This window comes from Bombus affinis, chromosome 6, assembly GCF_024516045.1.
Source record: "Bombus affinis isolate iyBomAffi1 chromosome 6, iyBomAffi1.2, whole genome shotgun sequence".
NCBI classification, from domain to species: Eukaryota; Metazoa; Arthropoda; class Insecta; order Hymenoptera; family Apidae; genus Bombus; species Bombus affinis.
The window spans coordinates 9,126,060-9,151,481 of record NC_066349.1 but is presented as its reverse complement, the minus strand read 5'-3'; the positions used below and the strand labels follow the sequence as shown (position 1 = coordinate 9,151,481).

The window sequence follows — 25,422 nt, the reverse complement described above, 5'->3', positions numbered from 1 at the left end:
TCTCATATAATCCAGTGAAAATGGCATTATTATTCTCAATACTTTTGATATACAATAATAATCATTATTAATTAATTAGGTACAGGAACACTTTATCATTCGTAGTATTAATTAAAGATAATCAATTACATACAATAAATTGTTATCAGCCACGGTGCATCGCCTCCAGTCTCGGCGTCATCGATTTTTATTTTCAAAGTAGATACTACATTTTTGTTCTTTCTTTCTTTGCGTCTTCGTTTTGTCAAAAATTTTAAAATCAGTTGTTTTAGGAAGCGAGCGCCTACGACTATTGAGAAATCGAACCAATATGCGAAGGCTATCCGAGAAGATTTAATCACATGTTCGATTTTCTATTTTTTCTCTCTCTGGTTTTTTCTCTTTTTTTTGTATTTGTTCTAATTCATTTTCTAACAGAATCATTTAAAGGCAGATAGAGAGAAACAAAAACAAAAAAGTAAGATTAATACGTAAAGTAAATACGTATTTATCGACGAAATATGTACGTTCGATGTTGAAAAGCAAACGTTCAGAAAGTAACGATGCTGATAATATTCTTTAGCGTTATAACGATTACTAATGATTAAGCTTGCAAAGACTACGATGAAGTTTGAAAAAAAATATATACAAAACGCTCGATGTATCAAATTTATCCTCTCGATATTAGACCCGCTGGTCTCCAATTTAATAAGTATCTCTTAACCTTTTTTTCCTTAGGCTTACTTCGTCCTTACTGCACTAAAAAGGCACAATTTTTCGCACCTGATAAAACATCGTTACGGTCTAGATACTAATTAATCCTTTTCCACCAAAGTATTTTGTTTCCCCGATGCCAATTGCGTGTTGCGCGTCTATTTCCCAGTATGCGTGTTACGTTTATGCAGGAGCTTATTTTACAATGTCAAATGGGTGATAATGGTGGTACGACAAAACATGATCTGTATCTTTAATATTTTTTTTTTTCGCGGTATCTTCGAATGCGCGATATATTACGTATATTAAACAGAGCGTGTGTATTTATAATGCACGTAATATATCTCCTTAAAAACTAATTTGTAATAATGTTCTTTCCTATGTAAATCTAGGGTCTATACAGACCTTACTAAGGCGAAACTACGCGGGCCTTTGTACAGTCGTTCGGAAAACTATGGGAAGTCTTTAAGAGGAAGAAATTATTCAATCAATATACAGGGTGTTTCTGATGTTACTGCAGCTTGTCCAAAACGATTGGAGATAACCAAATTGCAATCACGATAGAGTAATCCGTTTCTCTGAAATCTCTGTTACTTGAAATGAGAATGTTGCCTTCGTGAAAATTTCATGTAATCGTATTTTTTTTTATTGCAATTCGTCCAATTTCATTAGACGTGGTCAAACTGCAATCACTTACTTTTCCTTTTAGTTGATTTCTTTTTGATTATTTTCAGCAAAACCTTTTCTATAAAAGGAAACGCCTTTTTATCAAAATCTTACATCGGACGAACCGAAATTATTTACAATCGGACGACATCATGTGTATAGCTTCCGTTGTCAAGTACACAACGGGAAGAAAGAAACAAGTATATATAAAATATTGCTGAACGTTAAAGAAATGATGTTTGTTAAAATTAAAAATAAAGTACCGAAAAAAATGCAAATCCTGTAAGAAATACTATAATTAAGGATAAATGTTCAATAAAATTTATGTATATTTATCTAAAGACGTTTTGTTTTTCTTTTTTTTTTCTTTTACTTAATAAACATATAACGGTTTTGCTGGTTTAACAGGTTTTTTGTTTTATCGATTAAAAGCACTTGCTCGGTTAACTTAAGCGGAAGAAACCGCTTTAGCAACTCCAATAAACTAACACCGAATATCGCCTTATTGTGGTTTTCTTCTTATAGAATGCTGGTCCTCTTAAATAAAATTAGTTGCGGCACTTGTTCGAAGTTAGCACGTTCTTTTATTCAGAATAATCCTTGTTTCAGTCTATCACTCGAGCGCCTTGACTTGCGCCATAACTTTACCCTCCCATAACGGTAGAACTTCAGAATCGTCAGTTATTTCTTCTTGAATAACCTTCGTATCCAAGTCCTCACACTCGGTTTTAAAGAAATATCTAGAAGAAAAAAGAAAGAAGATATACACATCATGCTCAAAGATGTAAAATATTTCAGAAATTTTATAAATAGTGTTACTTTACTTACCGATAGCTGCCTTTCTTAGGAAGGTATTCTTTAAATTGTTTTAAAGTGACATTATGACCAGGAATTTTAGTCCTATAAGGAAACTGTTCGTCACAGAAACTGAACACAACGGTGGTAAAATCTCCAATATCTTGCTTCGTCTTCTTTAACGTCGATTGGTTTGATTGGACATAAGATTGACTTTGCATTGTAGGCTCATACGACGATTGTTTAGAAATATTAGAATGACGTTGTTTACAACTCGAGCGTGCTCTATCTTCCTCTATTAATCTTCTTCTTGCTTCTTCTAACTGGGTTGCCTGTATAAAATGGGAGAATACACGTCTAGAGTTTCGATAAACACTATTAATTTAAAATATTTAAAATATCGTTGTATTATATATTGATTTATATGTAAGTAATCATAAAAAGCAAGTAACATAAAATTAGATGAAAGTATTTACTGTATGAGGTTGTGGTAAAGGTGGCATTCCTGGATCTGCAACAAAAGGCTGAGCAGGAACGCCCCATGTTTCCCTGTTTGTCCTTTCCAAAGAGCCACTGCGAGAACCATACTTCTTCCCATGGCGGCTATGTTTGGTATCCGCTTTCTTGTCAGTTTCTTTAAGCCACGATAAAAGACGAATATCTTTGCTAATTGTAGATGGTGGTACGTCACTTACAACACTAACACCACTGTCAGTTAATTCCGTCATAGACTTCTTTGTGGCTGATCTTCTAGTCATGTCTGACCTTCGGAATCTTTGATCATGACCTATAAAAATATGTAGTAGTAATATAATATTGTATAACAAATATATATACATAAATTTGTATATTTTGAATTAGTATATTATTAACGGTATTTTTATATCCATTCTAAAATATACCTTGAAGATATAGGTCTTGTTTATGGAGGGAATCGGCGTAATCTGATGGCACGGATTTAGATTTAGGCAAGTGAGATCCTAGTGAACTCATGGAGCCAGCTCCGACAAGATCGCTGCCTTCTTGAAAATCGTGAATATTACCACTATCTGCTGAAAACGTAGAGAACACGTCCTTTTCTTTTCTCTGTTTGTACGGCCGTGCATAATTGTGCGTAGAACGTCTTCTTTCAGGCGAATGCAGTCTTGGGGATGAGAGTCCAGGAGATCGAGAAGGCGTTAGATCCGACCAAACTCGTGAGACGTGTTGGTCCAAAATCGCTTGATCATTATCCTCTTCTATCATTAACTTTTCTCTCAATGCATCAGCTAGTGCTTTCGGTGCTCCACTTGACATCTCCAATGATGCATCCTTATTAATAGTATCGCTCTCCTGCAAATGCCTATCAAATTTTTCCTGAGATTCTCGTTCGCGTTTAACGTTCTCCAACTTTTCAATAAGCACTTGAGCAAATTTTTCCGGTTTCAGAGGACGCATTAAATCACGTGGTACTCTCTGTGTACGAGGGATGATAGTATGATGAGCCAGCGGATCACGATTTAAACTAGCTGAATCTTTAATAGCTCTAGATTGTCTTATATACTGCTTTTTACTTCGTTGTTTACTCATTGACGCTCCATCACTGCAAAAGAAAAATGTTAAAATAATAACAAACTTCGATAATTATTAAAAAGTGATGAGGTATAAGTATATTTTCATATTCGTTTTCATTCTAAGGAGAAAAGGTAACAATTCAAACAATGTTATTTTTATTCATGTATTGTATAAAAATATTGTAAAACTCAATATCAACACACTGAATTATCTTAAAATAAAATAACAAAAATTCATATAAATCAATATAATATAGAATAAAACAAGATATGAATTGAACATAAAAAGATTATTAAGTAGGATCAAGCATTACTTCTTGAAATCTTGAAATATTTACGGAATTTATTTACACGAAAAATTGTAATTTTTATAATAAATAAAAGTTTAGGTTTTATATACGTATATTAGATAAAACAAAAAAAACGTACACTGATGAATCGGTGAGAGACATATTGTCTGATTCAGTTCGTGCATCACTGCTCAAGCTTTGAAGTTCTGAATCCTGTCTGGATACTGGGTTGTATGAGGAATATTGAGCGTGCAGTCTGAGTGCGAGCATATGATATGGACTAGACCCATATTGTAAATAAATGCTATGAGCGCCACGCAAAGATCAAACCAAAATAAAAAAAACAAACAACAGATTGAAAATTGTTTTGGCAAAAATATCACAAATTTTAATATATATAATAAGAAAAGAATTATAATGTTCATATAGTATACTATGCTTTTTTATAATATGTGATATTTTTAGTTACTTTTTATACTTCAGAAATGCTGTGTATATAAAATATTATATACTACAAAACATCACAGAAATCCACACAAACAAGCTCAAGAAAAAAAAAAACAGCTAAATAAAGCGTTTAATGCAAATCTAACTTTCAGCATACTATTAATTAATAAATGTTCTAAATAAACAAATTTTAGTTATATATAATATAAATTACCCAGCATACGCTTCTGGCTTCGGCCGAAGATCCATCGCCCTAGTTTGTTGAGTAGCCATAAGCATATCTTTGGTCAATCTCAGCTCACCCCTCAATTCCCCAGGCGTTTCACTAGCTGAATGTGAGCTATGTATGGAACTAACAAATTCACTGTCTTCATGGACAGTGGGCAATAAACTTGGCCCACAAGAAACAGACATCTCTCGACTGGATCCTGAACTAGGACATCCACCAGAATCCGGGTTTTGGCAGGATTGAACGTATTGAAGATACATATCGGATCGAAGAAAGTTTGGATATGTAGTCTCATTAATGAGACGCTCAACTTCCAACTGTACAGCATCAAATACTTTTTCGTCCACCCGCCCTTCTTTAACCCGACGATTAGCCTCCTTTCGTACATCTTCAGGTATAGCTAACTGCGACTTGAGGAAGAACTTTCTGTAGATAAGTTTAACCAATTGATTTATCCTTTCAGGATCATCTTGTTCCTTGAGGCCCTCACAGGCGAACCAGAAATTAAGAGGATTTGCATGAGGTCTGCCTTCTTGATCCAGATATTTTCTGAACAATTCCAAGCCCACTGGATCCTGCAGCAAAGAATGCAGGTTCCTGGCCCACCGCAAGCAAGCAGGTGGCGAATCACTTTCCATAGTTGTCGTACTACAGCAACCTTCCGGTTCAAATCCCAAAGGTGCCGAAGCATCGCAACCTGCAGCTGTTGGTGTTGTAAGAGAAGAACGCCTAGGGGTCAGAGTTGGACTCTGTGGACGGACCCTGCTGATGTAGTTTCCTGTTTCCTCTCCTAAAATGTACATAAGAAATTAACAACTTATAAAATATCACATAATATTTTTGAAATGTCAGGTACAACAAAACAATATAAAATATTTGTATTAACTTTTGGTAATTTCTGTTTATTTTATTGGTACAATATGAAACTTCAAATTTAACAATTGACAAACAATATGTATAACATGTTACCAGGCACTGGTGGCCGTGGAGAGTTTTCATTGAAGCAACGTGCTTCGTTCTGTCGAGATCCACTCATCCTATCTATTATGGCCTTCATGTATTATTTTATGCTCTATATTTAATTTAGGCCCACGACGCCTCTTAGTAGACATGGTTAAACCAAACCTAGAACAAAAATAATAATCTTTGATATTTCTCTCAACAAATAATAATTTTAGATATATATGTTTGTTAACATGTAAACATGTTTATAAAAATGTTTCATAAAACTAACATTTTCAAATATATTTATATCTCATAAGAAAGAAGTTATTTAGAAAGTATTGATTCAACAAGTGTTTCAATATAACTATTTTATATTAGTATAATTAGTATAAATTTCTGTATTTTGTCTGCTATATCAGATTTTGGTTTACATAAAATATTGTACATTTGGATACATAGTAATATACATTGAGGAAAGTATATTCTGGATTCAGAATATTTGAACAAAAGCCCCAAGCTACGGATGTTGGATGGATCGATGGAGCCCTGTGGTGAGTCATATACCAATTAAGCACCTAAGGATGGTTTTCCTATCCTGAAGAACTCTAAGGGCGGAGCCTGACAGAAAAACTGTAGGGTAGCTCTTGGCAGTCTGCGCATTGAGAGATACCTCTCTATATATCCCTATTGGTCCGCGCAGAACATTTGTGTGGTATTGATCGACAAAAATTATAACACAATCCATTGAACACTATAGTCAAACCCAAATCCAACTCACTTTTCAAAATAAAACTCACATTGGAGCAGAATTTTATTTTGACAAGGTGGATAGATATTAATAGCTCTATAGAATAAGGTATCCTATACAAAGAAAAGACTATTATATTCCTAAGGTTCTGGCTTTTGTTACGATGAGCTATAGAAATATGATTTCATAAGTCTCCCATTACAACCACATCTATATTATGCTTGTATTTATATGAAGAGTAAGAAAGACATTACTAACTAATAATTCAAATTATTAAAACTGATAATTTTTAAAAATTTAAGCTAATAGCTACAATGGTATAATAAATAATACATAAAATTATCTCTCTTAAACATTTATATATAAAACTTTATGATATTCATAAAAGTAGGAGTTCCAACTTAACAACTCTGAACTTTTATATTTATATCTAAATCATGCACAATTTCTTTCTTTTTAGTTCTCAAAGTTGTGAAATATGAATAAATGTTTATCATAATTTTCTATATCAATTGACTAAAACTTAAATGAGGATATATTATACATCTAGCTAATGAAAAGTATAAAATATATAATATAGGAATACACATAGTGCACATAAATAAATCTATGATATAGAAAAACTCTACACACAACAATAAGAACTTGATCTCTACCTGGGTAAATGGGAAAATATGAAATGAAAAGCTGTCATAATGAATCATCTCACTTCGGTGCACATTTACCTGTGTTAAGGGATGAAAAGAAATGTACATACCATTTTGCTCACACTTTTTTGGAAGTGACCTTAGAATCCCTATAGCCTTATAAAATCTATTATGATCTGTAGAATTATATTGACCTAGACACAAGTGCCTTCTAACTTTTGTTATAGAACAGAATGAACATACGATACCACTGCTGACGTGTCTCTAGGCAAACTGAGCTAAGGCTGCGTCCTGACCAGGACTGACGCCACAGTCAGGAAGGGTGGAGTAGGGATACAATGTCTGATCTCGTCAGATTGGAAACTGCACAGTTCTAATATTTCTATTCTGAACAAAAATATAAGTAATTCTACTAGATAGGTAATACTAGTATTACAAAATGATATCAGTTCTAACTGGGAAACTTCTGTTCTTTTAAGCAGATACAAATGTGTATACTTTTGAGCTATTATTTCCTTCAACAAGTAACTATGATTAATTATTATATACAGAAATAATATATCAAACTTTTATGCTTTCTATGTATATAGAAAGCATACTTCTAGTATGTTATTTCTATGTCTTACTTCTATGTCATACTTCTAGTATGTTCTAGTATGTTATTTCTTATATTATATTATACTGCCTCTTATATTAGATCATAAAAATTTGTGAAAAATATTAGCTTATCTATAAACTCACACTGCACATTTAAATATCCATACGTTGGCTTTACAAAAATTAAAAAAAGAAAAAAAAGGAAAGAAATAGAAATTAAAATAACTAGAAATAGTATGTTGTAATGTATATTTATCTTATCATTGTTCTATAGAACATTTCCAATTATGTAATTAATAATTAATAATTTTTTATATATAAAAGAAATAAAAAATCATAATATAAATTATAGGTACTGTTGATTTTTATATGGTACTTACTGAAAACTAATTTAGTGTTTATATTAGTTTATACTAGAAAAATCCAGCACTTTGTTAAATTAATTTATAATAACAGCCCAAAAATGTTACAAAAAAATTGCATTATCAAATAAATGAAAGCAATGTCTAAAACACAATAAGTTAACTCAACACTGCACAAAAAAGAAAAATAGGATATTTCTTTCAACCACCTGTAACAGCAACCACAGGGTCGACTAAAAACCGTTACTTTATTAACGACCTTTTGTTTTTTTATTTTATAGTAGTAGATGTGATTAGTAGATAGATAGCACTAAGTTGATGTGATATAAATCATTTCAATTTTTAATAAAACTATGGAGTAAATTGCTTTTAATTCTATTTAGATATTTAAAATATACTTTATACGAAATAAAACAATTGTTTACTTTCAAAATATTATGAATATTAAAAAAATAATCAATCACTAAAAATACTGATTGACTGATTTTTTAATTAAAATTCCTATTAGATCTCCGTAGATCTCTTCAAAATCACGTGTGACGGTATTTTCAAAAGAATATCGATTTAGGGCTAATACTTATGTACATATACAATTATCGACAAATCAGATTTCTACGAAACTAGTAATTTTTAACTTCAATAATTAACGATGTCTTTTACATATCTTCTACTTTGTGACATATTTATAAAATTGTAATAAAACAATTATAATGAAGTAAAAGTGAATTAAATTGTTAAAAAAAGGAAAGAATAATTTTGTTTTATAATCAAAGTAAAAACATAGAAAAGCCCTTGAAAACTTAATTTTCTCATTAAAGATATAATCGTACAACTTTAAAAATGATAAAGTGATGCTTCATCATTGTCAATGTGACGAATTCTGGTAAGGTGAACTTGGAACTTTTCCGATCTTTTAAAGAGAAGTACTTCTTCGTTAATCACTACACGAACATTTGAAATATAAATTCAAGGGTGATTCACCATTCAATGTAGGATACTTCATTAAAATCTTCAATTTTAATAATGACCAAAGTGTGAGAATAATCATTCCAGCCTATGCCTTATATATACTTCCCTAATATCTTCTTCATTTTCTACTTGCTTAATGATGTCCGTCGTTATAATTATTCGAAGCGCAGCACCGTGAGATATAATTATATGTCGAAAGAAATGCGTCGCGTGCATGAAGAACTATTAGGGCTGTTGCCTATAACGTCGAAGATTTTTAGGCGCGGTGAAAAGGTTCGCTGAACTTTAATTTCAAATAGAGGCTAAATCTTTCTCCCTTCGGCTTTTCAATACCTTTCGAGTATCGAGACTATTGTTTCAATGTTTGAATAGATATGAGGATTTTAGCACATGAAGTATTCACTTTTCTCCTCTTTCATTATCTTTTATTCATCAAAATCATACTAATGTTTAATTACACATCATTGTTTCAATTGTACAACTGAAATATCCAAAGTACTTACGTATAATTATAAAATATGTATATTTTTTTATGCTTTTTTTTGAAAATACAACTTTTTAATAAAAATTTTCTTTAAGATAATTCTTATTTTTTGAAAGTAGCACAATTGTTTGGAACAAATTTATTACATAAATATGTTAAATTAAAATTTGCATGTTTATTGTATATGCATAGCTGAATTAAATTCCCTATAAGTGAAAGTCGTCGACCCGGAGAATGTACAAAGCCATCTGGACACGATAGGAACAAGATTCATCTCCGAATGACACGCTATATACTCTTTTCGCTTGGTCGGTAAATGCTGGATCGGTGTTACCCCGCATACCAAACGGTTTGATATCGACGAACAAAACGCTATGGATCTATAGAAGAAAGTATTCCGAAGATATTGAAATTTTCTCGAGCGTACAAAGATGTATCAACCGTATGGAATTTAAATCCTGTTTCCCACTCGCATTGCATCTTATTCGTCCGAAAATATTTCTCGGTTTTCTTGAGAATGCTGAAATATTGAAACCCACAATACCGTGATTTTTGCAACGGTATTTCAATGATCTCATTCCACACGCTTCATACTTCTTTTACGCAACTTTCATATAAATCTTGAGTATCATTTCTCTGAATAAAATAAAATTTATTTACTATGTTAGTTATATGTTGTAAAACAATATATATGTTATTTTACAGTGACTATTCTGTTATTAATACTGATATTACATTATATTATCAAGACATATCGTACAAATTGCAATTGCAAATAACAGTTGATTCTGTTTACAAAAAATTGTAGTTGAATCTACAAAATACGATGATAAATAAAGTCCAGCGAGTTTCCATATTACTATTAATTATCAATTTTTCAAGCTATCGGTGATCAAAATTAAACACGCGCATATCGAATTCGAATACATTGCATTGCACAGTCTTTTTACGCAGTTTACCGTGGCGTGTATACGCTTCAAACTTTTATCCAACTTTTATATACCGGGTGGTCAAAATTATCCTTCTTCTACTGCAGGTAAACTAACCAATCATTATACCTCATCATCTTTACACTTAAATTTTATGCTTCAAAATTATGTCAAATGACAATTTGCTACTCAACGCAATTTAAAAAGCATTGCAAAATTCCCATTGGATATATACATTGAACATATTATTAAATATGAATCGTAAAGGCGAATCAAAAATAAAAAGGAAATAAATAGTATCTCATAACATTTTTTGGAATGCGTTAATATTTTCTAAAGGCGGTAATATTTATTTCTCGCAGCGAAAAAGAGATCGAAGAAATGACAAGTATTTCGAAGTCACCGGTTAGATGACGAGGCGAGGGAAGGGCCCTAGCTCTCAAAGAGCGTGGCTCGCCGAGCGAGGCGTTCCGAAAACCTGTAATTACGGACCCGACGTACATCAAGCGGTGCCGCCAGCCGCCAGCCACCAGCCGGCGAGGTCTGTGTCTTCCGTCTCCCTTTTTGCCTTTTTCTCTCCTTCATCGCTTTCCTCGTCTTCCCTCTGCCTTTACCTGCGGCCGTCCCGTTCGTGCCTCTTTCTTTCTTCCTAACCTCTTCATCCTTGTCCGGTGCACGTTTACTCGTTCACTCTTTCGTTTTCTTTTCTCTTTTGTCTTCTCTTTCGTTCTTTCTGTCCACTTTGAGCGGCCTCCCGCTTCGACTCCGACAGCGGTCCACCTTATTTGACCCTTCCCCCCTATACGCGTCCAAAGGACTCTCCGATTCCTCTTTTATTTTACCCTCTTACTTTACTTACTTACTCACTCTCGGTTTCTTTCTGCCTCTCCACCGTTTCTTCATCGTCTCTTTCTTTTTATCCGCCTCTCTTCTCTGCCCTTCTCTTACTTCTCTTCTTTTTCACATCTTAGATTGCTATGTCGGCAATCGCGCGGCTCGCTACTTGGAATTATCCGAAAAACAGAGTACAGCAGGAAGGAAAGAACGAAGGGAAAGGGAGAAAGGGAGAAGAGACGATGAGCGACATTTCTCGTCTCTTCTTTCCTCGTTTCTCTTCTTTCTTTGTTTCATTTTCCTCCTCAGCCACGCTTCTTTTTCTTGCCTCCCATCCCGTCACCTTTGATTTTGTTGCAAGGTTCGTGCACCGAAATTCCACGAATTTTCTCTGGTCCTCCTTGGTACCTTGCAGTGCCTTCTGCGACTTTTCGTCGCTCCGTCGGTAACGTTGGTAGCAACGCAATACTAAAGATGTAGTATTCCATGCATTCGATCATTTCTTGAGAAAAAAGATCTGCCGCGTTTAAAAGGGGCAGAGCTTTTGAAAGATATTAGCAGAGTTTAATAAGATACCGGCAAATTGAAATGATTGGTTGGAAAAGCAGAAGCGCAAAGAAATCTGAGTACGGCACTGGGCAATCCGAAGCTCCTCAAACGAGAAAAGCACACACGGCGCCCATTCAGCTAACCCTTTCAGGTTCTCTCTCGTTCCTTCTCAGTACCTGTAAGTTTTCTACCAACCCACCCAGTCATCCTCCTCATGCGTCACCTTCTTCCTCCTTCTTCCACCTTCGGGTTTCTCTAGCTATGTGCTTCGACCTCGGGTAAAAATCTCTTTTACGCGCTCAACCGAGGAACTCTGTCTCAGACGACTCTATGCTTTTCTTACGACCACCATTTAAATTTCCACATGGCTTTACAGAGTATAATTCGAATTTTTTATCTTTCTCGACATTTTCCTTCGTCCTTCCTCCGGTCGACCTTCCTTCTTTCCATGCAGCAGTTACAAAACTTTCGTTAACACGGTCGCGAACAGATTTCTCCCACCATTCCGATGAAATTTTATGAAAACATTTCGGAAAAGACTGAGTTCGGAATATAGAATGAATTAAGAACGTATCGGGAAAGGTTTATATATTTTACTCGACTGTACGATATCTGATGCTCTACGAATTATGTTCTACTTTTTTTTTTTTTTCCATCGTATTGGTTTATATTAGACGTTAGACGTGAGTACAAAATGTGTACAATTAAAATTAAAATGTAATATAATGAATGCTTATATTGGCAAAATTACTAAAAGATTAATTTATTAAATTAAGGATTGACCAAAGGATTGTGTAATTAAAAAATTTTGACTTTTAATTTCTGATGTCTATAACACTAATTAGAAGAATTGTGATCAAAAGCGAAAAAAGACAAAGGAACGTGAAATGTAGCTTGTAATTTTTACTTTCAAAAATCATTAGCAAAATTTTTGTTATAGATAACAAGTGAGGTAGAGTACGTTGAGCGGAGTGCCTACGTTGCCACTCTAGACCCTCACGTTGATTCGTTAGCTTTTTGCCTCCACGAGCTAAGGGAAACCAGAAATTAATTTGGGAACTCGTCATTACGACTAAATAAAACGTCCGTTAGAAGTACTAACGCGTTTCAGAAATCATGTAACGTGTCTCGAATAAGATTAAGAATCAATCATGTTCAGGAAATACGAAAAGAGATTCGCGAGTTTTATGCTTATTTGCAAATTTTTTGGCGGGTGACATTTTGCTTTCGTTTCTTTAAACTAAACCACTTTCGCTATTTAAATGACTCAAATTACTGCGAGACTTTCATAAAATGAGTAGAAATAAAAATTCATGTAAAATAATGATAAATTCAATATGAGTATATAATTTCATTTCCAAATAAGCTTTCCCATCTATCAATCTATGAAATTCATGCCCCCGACACGTGGAAATCGAATGTCAATAGGATCGGTACGTCAGGGTTGCTCAGTAATCAACATCCAGTAAAGAAGCGAAATCTCTTTATCAACAGAATCTAGGGATATGTCTCGACAATAACACGGAAAGGTACATTCATTTCAATTCCTATCTCATACCGACGCACATTGACTCCCTTTAAGACTAAGATTAGAAAAAAAAATCATTCATGTAACCTAACCTTACATCATGCAAAGTTTCAAGAGCAAACCGTAGGTACGACGCATTATAATGTTCAACGTGTATATGACTTCTCAGAAGTGTTAGGCACTGTATATCTTATTACTGAATATCTAGTCCAATTATGGATTGACAATTAAATAATGAAAGCACTGTTATCAATATTGGGACAGGAATGATCCCAATCAGTCAACGTTTCAAGAGCAGATCGTAGGACATATGATACTGTCCAATGTATATATGAGTTTCCAGAAGTGTTAGGCATTGTATATCTTGGTATCGAGTATGTATACGATTATGGATTATCAATTAAATAATGAAAGCAATGTTATCAATGTTGAAACGGAAATGATCCCGATCAGGCCATAAACACGGCTTCTAAAGTCTTTTGAAGTACCGACAAGGATTTGTTGGTGAAAGACCGAGCGGAAACGGTCAAAGGCGTGTCACCGTTATCGCCAGATGACTTTATGTAGTGGTATTATGCCTCGCGAGCTGCGAATCTTTCAAAGAAACTTCTAAGGGACCGCTCGGCCGGCAGCTACACCGACCGTCGGTCGTCGACCGTCACGACCGCTGCGACCGTCGACCGCCGACCCTCGACCATCGACTTAGGAGAATGTTCACTGACGTGTCAAGATTCCTCGTCGCCCCGCCTTTCTCTTCTCAATTCCGATTGACCTTCATTCACCTCCCCTCTCCCTCTCCTCACAATTAAGTATGTGCTTTAGATTATTCCGACCAGACAGATTATTTCGAGCCGGCAAATTTTTTAGTTTTAATTGAAGACAAAATGAAACATCCTTTTTCTAACCTTAAAATGTCCCGTTGCGAATGAGGAATTCTTTGTATCAAACGGATTGTGTATGAAATTGTAAATTATTTAAAAATTGGAAGTGATTTCCTGTTTTGAAGTAGAACAATGAAAATCAATGTCTTTTTAATAGTTAAGATTACACAAATACTCACGAAACTAATATTTAGTAGGAATACATTGTGAGAAAGAGAAAACTTGCGGTTGCATATTTAGAAAAATAAGCCAGTATTAAATTTTAGAGTAAATTTAATATGAAAAATTAAAAAATGTAGCTTTTTTCATTTAGGTGTATATTTTTGATCTTTGTCTCTGAATAGTATAATAAAATCAGTTGAATAACTGGACTTTAGTAAACAAAGTACAAATGTAGTGCGCGCGTTTATAGCGGGTCGCTTGGCGCCATTTTATTGTTAACATTGTAAAGCTATTTTAAATAATAATACCTTGTTTTCGGAACGATACATAGATATATTTTCTTCAACGGATCCTCTTCGTATTCACTTTCTGTGAAATGTATCTTATACATTTTAATTAGTATGCATCCGAAACAACCACTTGTTTGTGTCACTCGAACAGTTCACGTGTTACGCGTAAACATCACCCGTGCCAAAATGAAACTGTTCATAATTGTACGTTGCATTCAATATCTTAATAAAGTGCCCATGGAAAAATCATACTGAAATTTGTCACGCACAATTTCGGATTCGAAAGTTCGTTTTTATTGCGAACGACATCTGACAGGATGACGGGGAAAAGTCAGTTTCACACACCCGCTTGGAGCAATTGGACAGGAACTAGTTTTCAAATGATTACACTGTGCACAGGAAGTCTTAAGAACGGAATCGTCCAGACAAAAACATTCGAATGTCGAAGCACTCGTGTTTTTGATAGTTCGCTTTAATGTGTTTCCGCACTTATCTTCGCTTTGTTTATGCTTGCATATTTTACCGCGTAAGTAAAACGATACATGAAAACAATATACCACTGCCGTGTAACTAAGAACTAAACCAAATCTGCTTTATTTCTATGAAAGTTGATTAAGTTTTATCACACGTAACGTAAATCACAGCACTGAACACTATTCACAAACATCGATAAGAAATTGAAGACTGAGCCGCGTATGGTCGGTGAAAAATCACAAAGTTTCCGTTGGATGAATCGTTCGTAAGAATCGTGCCTGTGTTTCCAAAACATTTTCATCTGAATGAAACCCATAAAACGTGCCACGCATGGCTCTCGCAAAATATCGAGTTTATGTTTTGGAGCAGACTCGTAAATCGTGTCTGTGTTAACATCGTTGACATTACTAACTGTTTCGATTTTTCTTCAACGTATACGAGCCATTAAACGAATAAACCTTTATTTGAAGCGAACAACGCTTTTTACACAGACGTACATATTACTCCCATAATCCTCCTCGGATACGATATTTTTATAATCCATACGATAAACTGCTTTTAAATTGTGTTCTTTGTATAACAGAATTAAGAACTCTATTAAGATTATATAAAGCTTTACAGCTTCGAGAAATGGTAGCAAAACAAACGGTTAAGTACGCAAAGTTAGATTATAGATCGATGAAAAGCGTTCGAGCGATTGTATAGACGTGTACTCTTCGATCGCCGACTCAAAATTTTATTCCGTGAAATCTTTTCGTTCGTACCGAATCAGCGAAACGAGCACAAAAACAGGGGCTGAAGGAACGGCTCGGTTGAATGTGAATACGACAAAGGATGCCGAGGAAGACCTGTGCCCCATACAACGTACACGGTAAGACTGAAACTACACAGTGACCGTAGAGCCAAGGGAGAGCGAGCATTACATATCTCTCTCCCTTGGCTTTCTTCCTCGCTCTTACATCGTTCTTCTTCGTCTTCTTTTCTTCTTGCTCTGCCACACCTCCCTTACGGCCACAACTGCTTGCCGCCCTCTTTCTCTTTCTCTTACAAAGTCTCTCCCTTCTCCTTGTCCCCCTAGCCGGCCAGGCCATGGTGGACGTAGGACAAAAAAGTGGTAGGGTCCAGGTATAAGGGCAAATTCTGAGTTATATATACCTATCCATACTTTAAAACTCGCACGGAAACGCGAGAATTTTCATAAATTTAAACAAGTGGTTAGCTGTAATGATGAGGTCAAAGCATATCTAAATTGTTATGTTTCTATCGGTGAAGAAAGCCCGAGCGAAATAAGGTTATGCTTCGGAGTCGCAGAAGTTGGTGTTATTGTTGAAATACCATTACTAGCACGATGTTAGCAATTACATTAAAATTTGATGGTGAATTCGTAAGTTTGTTATAAAATAAAATGTTTCGAGTATTTGGTCATGTATGAATATGACATTTGTCTCTTAATACTTGTGGTTCTTATCGTCAATAGAGGTAATTTTGAAAGTTTATACACGTAAGAAGATGGTATTACTCATATGCCCGGCTATGTTGTATTGTTATAATAAATATAATGTAACAAATTGCACCTTTAAACGATCTTAAATAAAGACAGAATTACTCTTTAATATCGTAAGTCTGTTATATCTTTACTGTAATAATTGTTTCATTAACAAAATTAGCGCTATATTAAAAATACAAATCGGTAATTAAACGCCATCTATCGTTATTGAGTTTTACTACTATTGATTTGATGTCATGATCATATAATTAGTCGAAGGTTAAGGTAATAAAAATATTTTATGTATCAAATCAGACTAATTGAATTAAAGATATAAATAAGATATATCAATACATGAATATAAGAAATATTTTATGATTCGTAAATATTTGTTGGGGAATTGAATAAATTAAATGTTCAGTTAAACACGTAAAGACCATGTTGGAGAAGCATAAGTAAAATCGTTTATCGTCAACCGTTGTCTAACCCAGACGATCTCTTTAACTTCGTGTTCAATGAAATTCGATTGAAGTCGTTGCCAAACGACTACTTCCCTCCAGGTAAATTACAAGCCGACGCACTGATTTATCTTATCCAGTCGCTTTAACCACAGATTCGTCGTGACGTTCCACGTTCAATATATAACGACAACTATTTTTCTATTTCCTCTTCGCGTAATGGAAGCTTCTCTAACATCATTGATAAAACTTTAACATTCTTAACCCCCTTATTTTTTACCTTTTCATCCTCATTTAATAATTCGAATAAAACAGAACGCCGAAGTCATAATCATAATTAAGCTGCGTCCCATCGATAAAAACGTCTTTCACGACTTTCTTATCTTCCCGCGAAATTCGACTTTGTACGGTACTCTAATTTATTTAAATTAGAAACAATCGCAAATTTCAGTTTGCCGACGATCCGAACGGTTTAATGGAAATAAAATCATCGACGATAACCGAAAAAAGGACGAAGAATCGGCAAGGCGAGGGAAGAAGAGGAAAGAAAAAAGCAAAAAGGAGGAAAGAAAAAATAGAAACAGAAGGAAAGCGGCGAGAAACGGTCTACCGAGCCGGCGAAAGAGAGAGACGGATTACGAAAAGACCATTTGCGAGCAAAAGTGAGGAACTATATAGTAACGCATCGGTACCACTTGCACAAGGCGAAGCGAGTGAGACGCAGCGATACAGCGTGGCGGAACAAGTGAGAGAGAAGAAACGAACGTACGTTAAAGAGAAAGAGAAAGATACAGAGAGAAAGAGAGAGAGGCAAAATGATAGAGAGGACGGCGCATAGCGGTGGGGGAAGAAGAGGGAGAATTACGATGAGAGGGTATAAGAGAAGGAGAATCTCCGTTTGATCTTGCCGCCGCACGCGATCCCACACACATGTATGCATGTTTCTGGCCTCTCAATATGGATTCGCATGAATGCACCAACACATCGCGCCAGTTAAAATCTCTCTTCTCTCTCACCTTGCCACACAGTCCTGGGTGCTTTCGATCGACAGTGCACAGCCAGGGCACTCTGTTGCTCTTGGATGTGTATAATAAACACCGTGCGAGCCAACTCAGCCGAGTCGCCTATAATTTCTCGCGGAAAATTATATGTTAATGCGCCCTTAATGGCGTCGTTCGTTAACGGGATCGTTGTACAAGCCCGAGGGATAGAACCGTGCCGAGAGCGCAATTCGATTCGCTCGAGCATGCCGCGAGCAGCGCGCGAGTCGTCATTCAACAGCCTCGTGGTCATAGTTTCTTGTATTGCCTTTTCTTGTCGAATATACACGGGTATATACAACTATACGCATCACACGTGTACGTGTATATGTACAATTCTTAGAAAAATCTGGGCGAATATCTTTAAAATTGATATTACAATTTAGCGCGCGCACGCGCATGCGCCTTCGTTCGGGATGTGTTTATAAGCGCCCTGCCATTACTCAATGACTGTATTTCCGACTTTGGATAGAAAGGCGACTTTTCCTTTCCTGTTTAATTATTAAACGGTATTTTTTCACGACCGTTGCGGATCTTAGGTGTAAGGTTCTTTGAACAACGATCGTCGTCGTTTCACGAGAATTATTTCTTTTAGAAGCTTTGCTACGCTTTTGCCTGTGGATTGGGTGTTTCGTAGTTTAAACGCTTCGTATCGGATTAACCTAAAAGATCAGTGACGGGTTCCGTTGCGACTAACTGCTAAATAGCACATTAAAAAAACGTGAAATTCTTACATATCTCAAAGTAGTAAGGAGAAAAATAGGGAATGTTCACTTTTAGTGATTTCATATATGTATAGATTATTAGTGAGAACATTTTATCAGAAATAATAAAATTTCATACGTAACAAGCGGGTAAAGAAGAAAATATTTAAATATGAGTATAACGATTGCTTCTCTTATTTCAATAATAATAGAAGCGAATATTTTATTTCAGTATATTACACTTTTTAATTTGAAACAAATTAAAACAGCATAAAACAGTTATTCTTCTTCACTCGTCTTTACTCGTCTTTTTGATACCTAACCTAATTTTTGCCTAAACCTAATTTCACTGAATCCACCTTTCTCTACCAGATGTAATCTACTATGCTATTCAGAGTTTTCAAATAGAGCATCAAAGCATTCAAAGCTCTTCGATAAATCTATTATCCTTCTTCTAACGATCCAATTGAACTCCAAATTTATTATCAGACATTCAATAGCTGAACGCGACGTGTTTCGAACATGGAACACATTGCTTCGTACGATATCACGCGTCGCGTCACGTCCCTTCTGACCATCATGATGTGGCATCTGTACCAGTAATTATGTACGATACACAAAAAGTCAGAAGGTTAATCGAATCCATGTGCGCAAAAAATCATTTTATTTCGGGAAACAGGGTGGTCGAAGGGAAGAGCTCGAACTATTCATTCGACCAATATGAACAGTTATGCAAAGTGTTTGCTCATCGGTATATCGCGGTAAGAGGATAAAACAACGATACCAGCCAGTCAGGGAAGCTTCTTTCTCGAAGTTAGTAACGCTCATGACTGTTTGATCGGCCTCTTCGGACGGGGAAAAGAATTTCCCGTGGGTCCACAGCAGTGGAACAAAGTCCTCAAAGAATGAAGATCGCCCAGCTAAAAACGTGGCAAGAGAAGTGGCGCCTTTGACCCTCATTGTCTGCGCTCTTTGCCCGTCGCATGCACGGACTTAAAGGACTCTGTTTATCTTTTTCGCTTTCTTCTCTTCCCCTCTGTCTCATTCGCGACAATACATACATACTCTCCTTCCCTCTTCGCGCCCTCAGCCAGCCCGTATACGCGTAACTACACTCCACGGAGCCCCGTCCCTTTCCCTTCTCCCGCGCTATCAATCATTTTACGTGTAATTCAATTTCCTGGAATAAAATCGATACTTGAATATTTGAGCCGTTCGATCGTGCCAGAGAAGAAATGGACGTTACCGCTTCAAAGTAATTTATTGCCGACTTATTTTTCACTTATATTTTATGTAATTTGATACTTGACTATAAAGAGGCAGTTTCTAAGAAGAACCGGAACTTTTCGCTTTATTATTACGATGTCGTAGAGAATTTTAGAAGCTGTAACATTTGAGTACATTTAATCGTAATAAAATTGGAATAAATGAATATACAACATTGAATATAATAGTTAGGTGTATTTTTATGACACGCATGTTACTTAAAATACTTATAGATATCTTATATTTACACATCATATAACGAATTACGTATAAACTATTTCACATTTGACGATGCAGACGATGCAAGCTGACACACTTGACTTGCGCATAAAACACCAACTAACATGTTCCATTGATGAAGTGTTGCAAGTAGTCGAATGAAGAGAGTAACGTTTCTTTACGATGATCATTACGATTTCTTTGTAATGATTCGCAACCCTATTTAAAAAAACGTATTCGTTAAACAGTCTGAACCTAACAGCGCAATAAGAATCTCGGATTTCCAGCTTGCCTTGCATCAAAGAAGTGCGCTCTAATTGTGTGTGACAGAAAAATAAAGAACGGGAGCGATCACGCGTTTTCATTGTTTCCCTTTTTCTTTTTTTCGCTGTCAGCCAGTCTGCACGTTAACCAATACTCGTGCTACCGATAGACTAACGAAAATCTCGAATAACTGAATCAGACGTTCGCTTCTTACATAAAAAGCCCTGTCTCATTCACTCGCCGCGATATATCTCGCCTATGCTTGTGCACGAGATGTACAATTGCATGTAGATATATTCTGTTTTAGAGTACTTGAGCCGTGATGGCACATCGTATGCACCGATGTATCACCGATGATACATTCAGGCCAGGTATACAGTAACCTCTTGGTCGCACGAGAGATTGACACACAAATTGAAATAAACGAACCGACGACACCGAGAAACTGAATGATAAAACGGCGATGGTGAAAGAATGAGAGCAGAAGTAGCAGAGATGGAAGGGGCCACAAACAGTGAGAACAGTGCTACAGACAATAGAGACAATTATTGCACACACAGACGGAGGAGATGATGGATCAAACGCGGTACCATTTCGGCGCCCCTTTATCTTCTTTCACTTATCTTTCCTTCTCTCCTCTTTCTCTACCATCCCCTCGCTACCACCCCTGCTGAACCGCTTTCCTTTTTTCCCCCGCCTCCCTCCCCCCTTATCGTAACACGTTTCTCGTTTATTTCGCCTTTTAGACTGTTTAACTTTGATACCAGGCACATGAGGAACGCGATTTCAACACGCTTATCGTACTACCCGTTCTACTCGAAATTAACGAACAGAAAACACGCCATTTATATATAACATTTAATACGTTTAACACGTTGATTGGTACGGTGGTCATCGGTGAGCCACGTTATTAAATCTTTTAGAACGTTTACAGCGAGATAAGTTTCTACGAGAATGTTCAACAATGTGAAAGATAATAGATTATACAGTTAGAAAAAGGCGCGTAAATACAATATAATATTTCGTAAAAATTAAACGTTACCGTGTAGTATATTTCTATCGCGACTGCAGCAGCAAAATATATGAAATTCACGTGGCAGTCAATGTGTTAATGAAATACCGCGGATACCGGGAAGACGGTTCTCGGTACGTTTTAATATGTAAAAAGTAAAGTAAATAACGAAGCTGGAAGTTTTCAAAAGACGGCGCGCGTTTAATATAAATGCGTGTACGTTGACTCTTGGATATCATTAGATAAACTTGCATGAATTTTATGAGTGTTAGTAATTGGCAATTAAGTTATATTAGTTATACGATATTAACTTTATTTCTTGGTTCCGGTTCATTTTCATTTGTCAACAATGTTTAATAATATGTATTTCCTTTGCAAGTATTAATTAGCAGTAAACTGAATTCTTAAGAAGCTCGGAACGTAGTATGTAAGTACGAATTAAAATTACTCCGTAATATTTAAACGCTCGCTTATACGAGCGTCATTAGTTAATTATACTTTTAGAAATTATTCAGAAATATCGTATAGAAAAACAATGTTATGAGATAATTAAAACTACTCCAAAATGAGGAACTTCGATGAATTCTCTTGCGTTACTCACAAATCATCCAGAAGCGCATATTCTATGAAATAGGAAAACTATGTTATGGAAGAACATCTCGAAAGAATTAAAATTACCGCGAAAGTATCCAAAGTGGATAATATGATCGTTCATTCGAACATTTATGGTTAGTTAGTAACGTTAATTAATATTACCGATTGTATTATTAATTTGCTATTATAGAATATCTAGAAATGTTTTGTAATGTATATAAAAGTAATGTACGTAATGTATGTAAAAAGTAATGTTATACGAGAATCTCTTAAAAGAGTTAAAATTGCTGAGAAACGACGATGATTAAAATTTTCCTCTGTATAGATTTTCTTCCATTACCTTGCCACAATTCATTCGGAAACGTCCCATAGAAAGTAATATTATTAGACTGCGAATACGTATGCAAATTCCTCGAGGAAAAGAGAAAGATAGCCAAAGATTTGTTTCACCTATTAAATATTATAACAGGTACCACATACTTTGAACATTCGCAGATCACATACCTAAATTTCACATAAATGTGTAAAGATCTTTTGATATCATAAAAGAAAATTGCTCTGAAAATGATCAACGTTGAACAATCGCTTTGTTGAACAAATTTTCCTATTGGATTACTTTAATACGAGCCATCGAGGGAGAGACCCCACGTGGTAGAAAAGCGATACGATGAAAGAATAGGATTACTCGGATGAATGGTTCCTCGAGATGAAGCAGTGGCAGACACCTCTGCGAGGATTACGATTCGCAAGATTTAAAGAGTTATTTCAGGTCATAGGGTTAAGTGAACTACACTGTATAAAAGGGAGCAACGCATGAGCCACCCTCTGTTGTCGTGGCGCATACACAGTTGTGGGAATCCCCTAGCGTGAACCGAAGATTGGAAAAGAGTGGGCGGAGACCAGTTCGTGATCGTGCCGTTTGATACCACGTGCTCGCCGGTGGTTAAAGCACAGGGGAAACTTTACGTTCTCTCATTTTGATATCAAAGCCGTCCCCCCTTTCCAAGGACCTTTAAATCGATGTTCTTTGACATTACAAAGCTTTTGCCTCCGGTAACATCCTCCTCGTCGCCCTGGCTCCTCCATCTTCTGTTATTCTTAACTCTTATTTTTGTATACTACTCTCCTTTGCGTGCGCTGAAAGTGACTGGTAAAAGCTTTCACTTTATTGCCGATAATTGCAGAAGAGGGAAGGGTCGTTGTTCAAAGAAGCTTGTTAGATGCAATAAACGAAAGGTCAGGGAGACACGATCTTTTTTTCGTTCAGACCCTACCAAGTCTCATGGCCTGTGTAGTACACGATCATTAACATTTATTCCTTCTGTTTCCCGGGAGATTGTAATCGTATTAAACGACAGCCGATACGATTGTTCTTCCTGTTCGGTGACAGCTCTTCCTGCTGGAGTGACTCATATATCAACCTATCTAACGTGTACGCTGTGACTCACTGATATAATGTACGAGTTAGAAAAGTTTATAACCCACTTGTTATATTGCAGGTATTAGTTGGGGACTTAACTTCCTACTCGTAAGCGAAGAGACCTTCGTGCAAAATAATTTTGTTGAAACCTTGAACGCTGGTTGATTCTATTTGCAAAAATACTCTACCGCGGGGTAAGGTACTCAATAGTTTTCAAGGTACTCGTGGTTAGGACTGGTGTTAACTCTTTAAATGCCGAGAGTACAATGAAATTATACACGACACGTAAAAGTTGAAAAATAAAAATAAAAATGTATCACGTGAAAATATATCGCAAGTGAAATGTTATGTTAATACAATGTTTGTTATTAATCGGAATAAAAAGGAGGGAGTCAGGAGAATTTTCAGGAGACTAGCACAAAATGTTAACGAAGGCGATTGATAGATGTAAAGAATGGAAGAGGAAAGACGAGTATAGCGATGGTGTTAGTGAACGTAAAGTAGCACTGTGTAAAAGACTATACCTGGCACGATTATAAGCGCATACAAAGGTATCGGAGTCGTAGCAGACGTCACATTAGAATTTAAAGATCCATATGCACCATGAATTACAAGTAGTTGAATGCAATTCGCTATTCTAATAGAAAGATACCGTTGGAAATGAGATACGACGTAACAGTGAAACGTTATTCTTGCACTACTGATACTTTAACATGTACTACTGGTACTTTAACAGAGCAAACATACAATTGTAAACGAATGAAATAAAAATTTACTAAGTTCTAGACTGAACTACTTTCACACAACTCTTTGTATTTCTAAGGCGTTAATAAACGCAAGGAAACACTGCCACATAGAACAGTTTTATTCTTAAAAACTAAAGGAGAAAATTGTTTCACCAACAGACTTCAAATAAAAGTTAAGACTGTAAAAGAGTGGACTGAGTTTCGTTTGCGAACAGTGAAAAACTGTTTTAAAATATATTATTCTTAGAAGTCATCGAAACAATCGCGTAAATTTCGCGCTGTTAACAAAATTCATTAAATTCCAAGAGTTCTCGTTACTTTCAAAATATCAATGAGAACAAAGGAGCAACCGTGACAAAGAATAGTTCCATTCTCAAAAACTAAAAGCATAAATTGTTGTCAGGTACCTACGTCTTCCCAACGAGAACGTCTCTTTGAGAAAGTGAAACGATGTAGACAAGAACTGTAGTTTCTTGGTAAACGTTCAAACATTTATTTCTATAAACTATTACCTTAAAAGTACCTTAGCTCTAATTACCCTACTATCATTATCTCAAACTTGCTAGGGAAACGAGATAAATTATGCTGAATTATGATTCTATTTACAAAAATACTCTACCGTAGGGTAAGGTACTCAATAGTTTTCAAGGTACATTCAATATAAATTATGTTGAATGCCATGGGGGTCACAGGTAACCGGCACATCAAGATTAGTAGAAATACATAATTTGAACAATTGTCAATAATTATAAATTTTGTATTATTACCATCGTTACTACAATGGTGTGACGAAATTAATGCAGTATAAAACATACAAAAATAGTTTTATTTATACATGAAATATAGACCTATTATGTGCGCTCTCCACCAGTGGCTGTCAAACATAGGAAAAGCGAAAAATTGTCCTAAGGAACCTTTCGACTTGAAAGATATTTGGTGGCAATTAAGGGCCTTGACAGTGAAGTAACAAATGTTAAATCTTGTAACGGTCCTTTAGGATTATTGCAGATCCGAATAAGTATGATAGAGGGATGAGTTATGATTTATGGTAGATCCTGGGACGTGACGACATAGAACAATTATTTAGCGAAATTGCACTGTAGCTGCATGGGGGTCACCGGTGACCTCAGTGAGATAAATT

The 25,422-nt window shown here is 35.6% G+C and overlaps 1 protein-coding gene across 8 annotated transcripts in view; it reads right to left on the bottom strand.

Moving 5' to 3' along the window:
* Positions 1-25,422, bottom strand: part of LOC126917890 (axin) — a 30,657-nt gene continuing 5,235 nt past the window's right edge. Inside the window, exons 1-8 of one of the 8 annotated variants that reach the window (XM_050725296.1) lie at positions 15,837-15,956; positions 5,643-5,798; positions 4,659-5,463; positions 4,137-4,301; positions 3,057-3,736; positions 2,631-2,941; positions 2,188-2,486; positions 1-2,099 (exon numbers count right to left, since the gene is read on the bottom strand). In XM_050725296.1, the coding sequence (XP_050581253.1) occupies positions 1,973-2,099; positions 2,188-2,486; positions 2,631-2,941; positions 3,057-3,736; positions 4,137-4,301; positions 4,659-5,463; positions 5,643-5,730 (2,475 nt within the window). In that variant the 5' untranslated portion in view covers positions 5,731-5,798; positions 15,837-15,956 and the 3' untranslated portion in view covers positions 1-1,972. Of the gene's footprint in view, positions 2,100-2,187; positions 2,487-2,630; positions 2,942-3,056; positions 3,737-4,136; positions 4,302-4,658; positions 5,464-5,642; positions 5,799-7,123; positions 7,302-14,616; positions 15,791-15,836; positions 15,957-25,422 lie in introns of those variants that run through there. The other 7 variants (XM_050725295.1, XM_050725294.1, XM_050725293.1 and 4 more) reach the window with 7 other exon arrangements.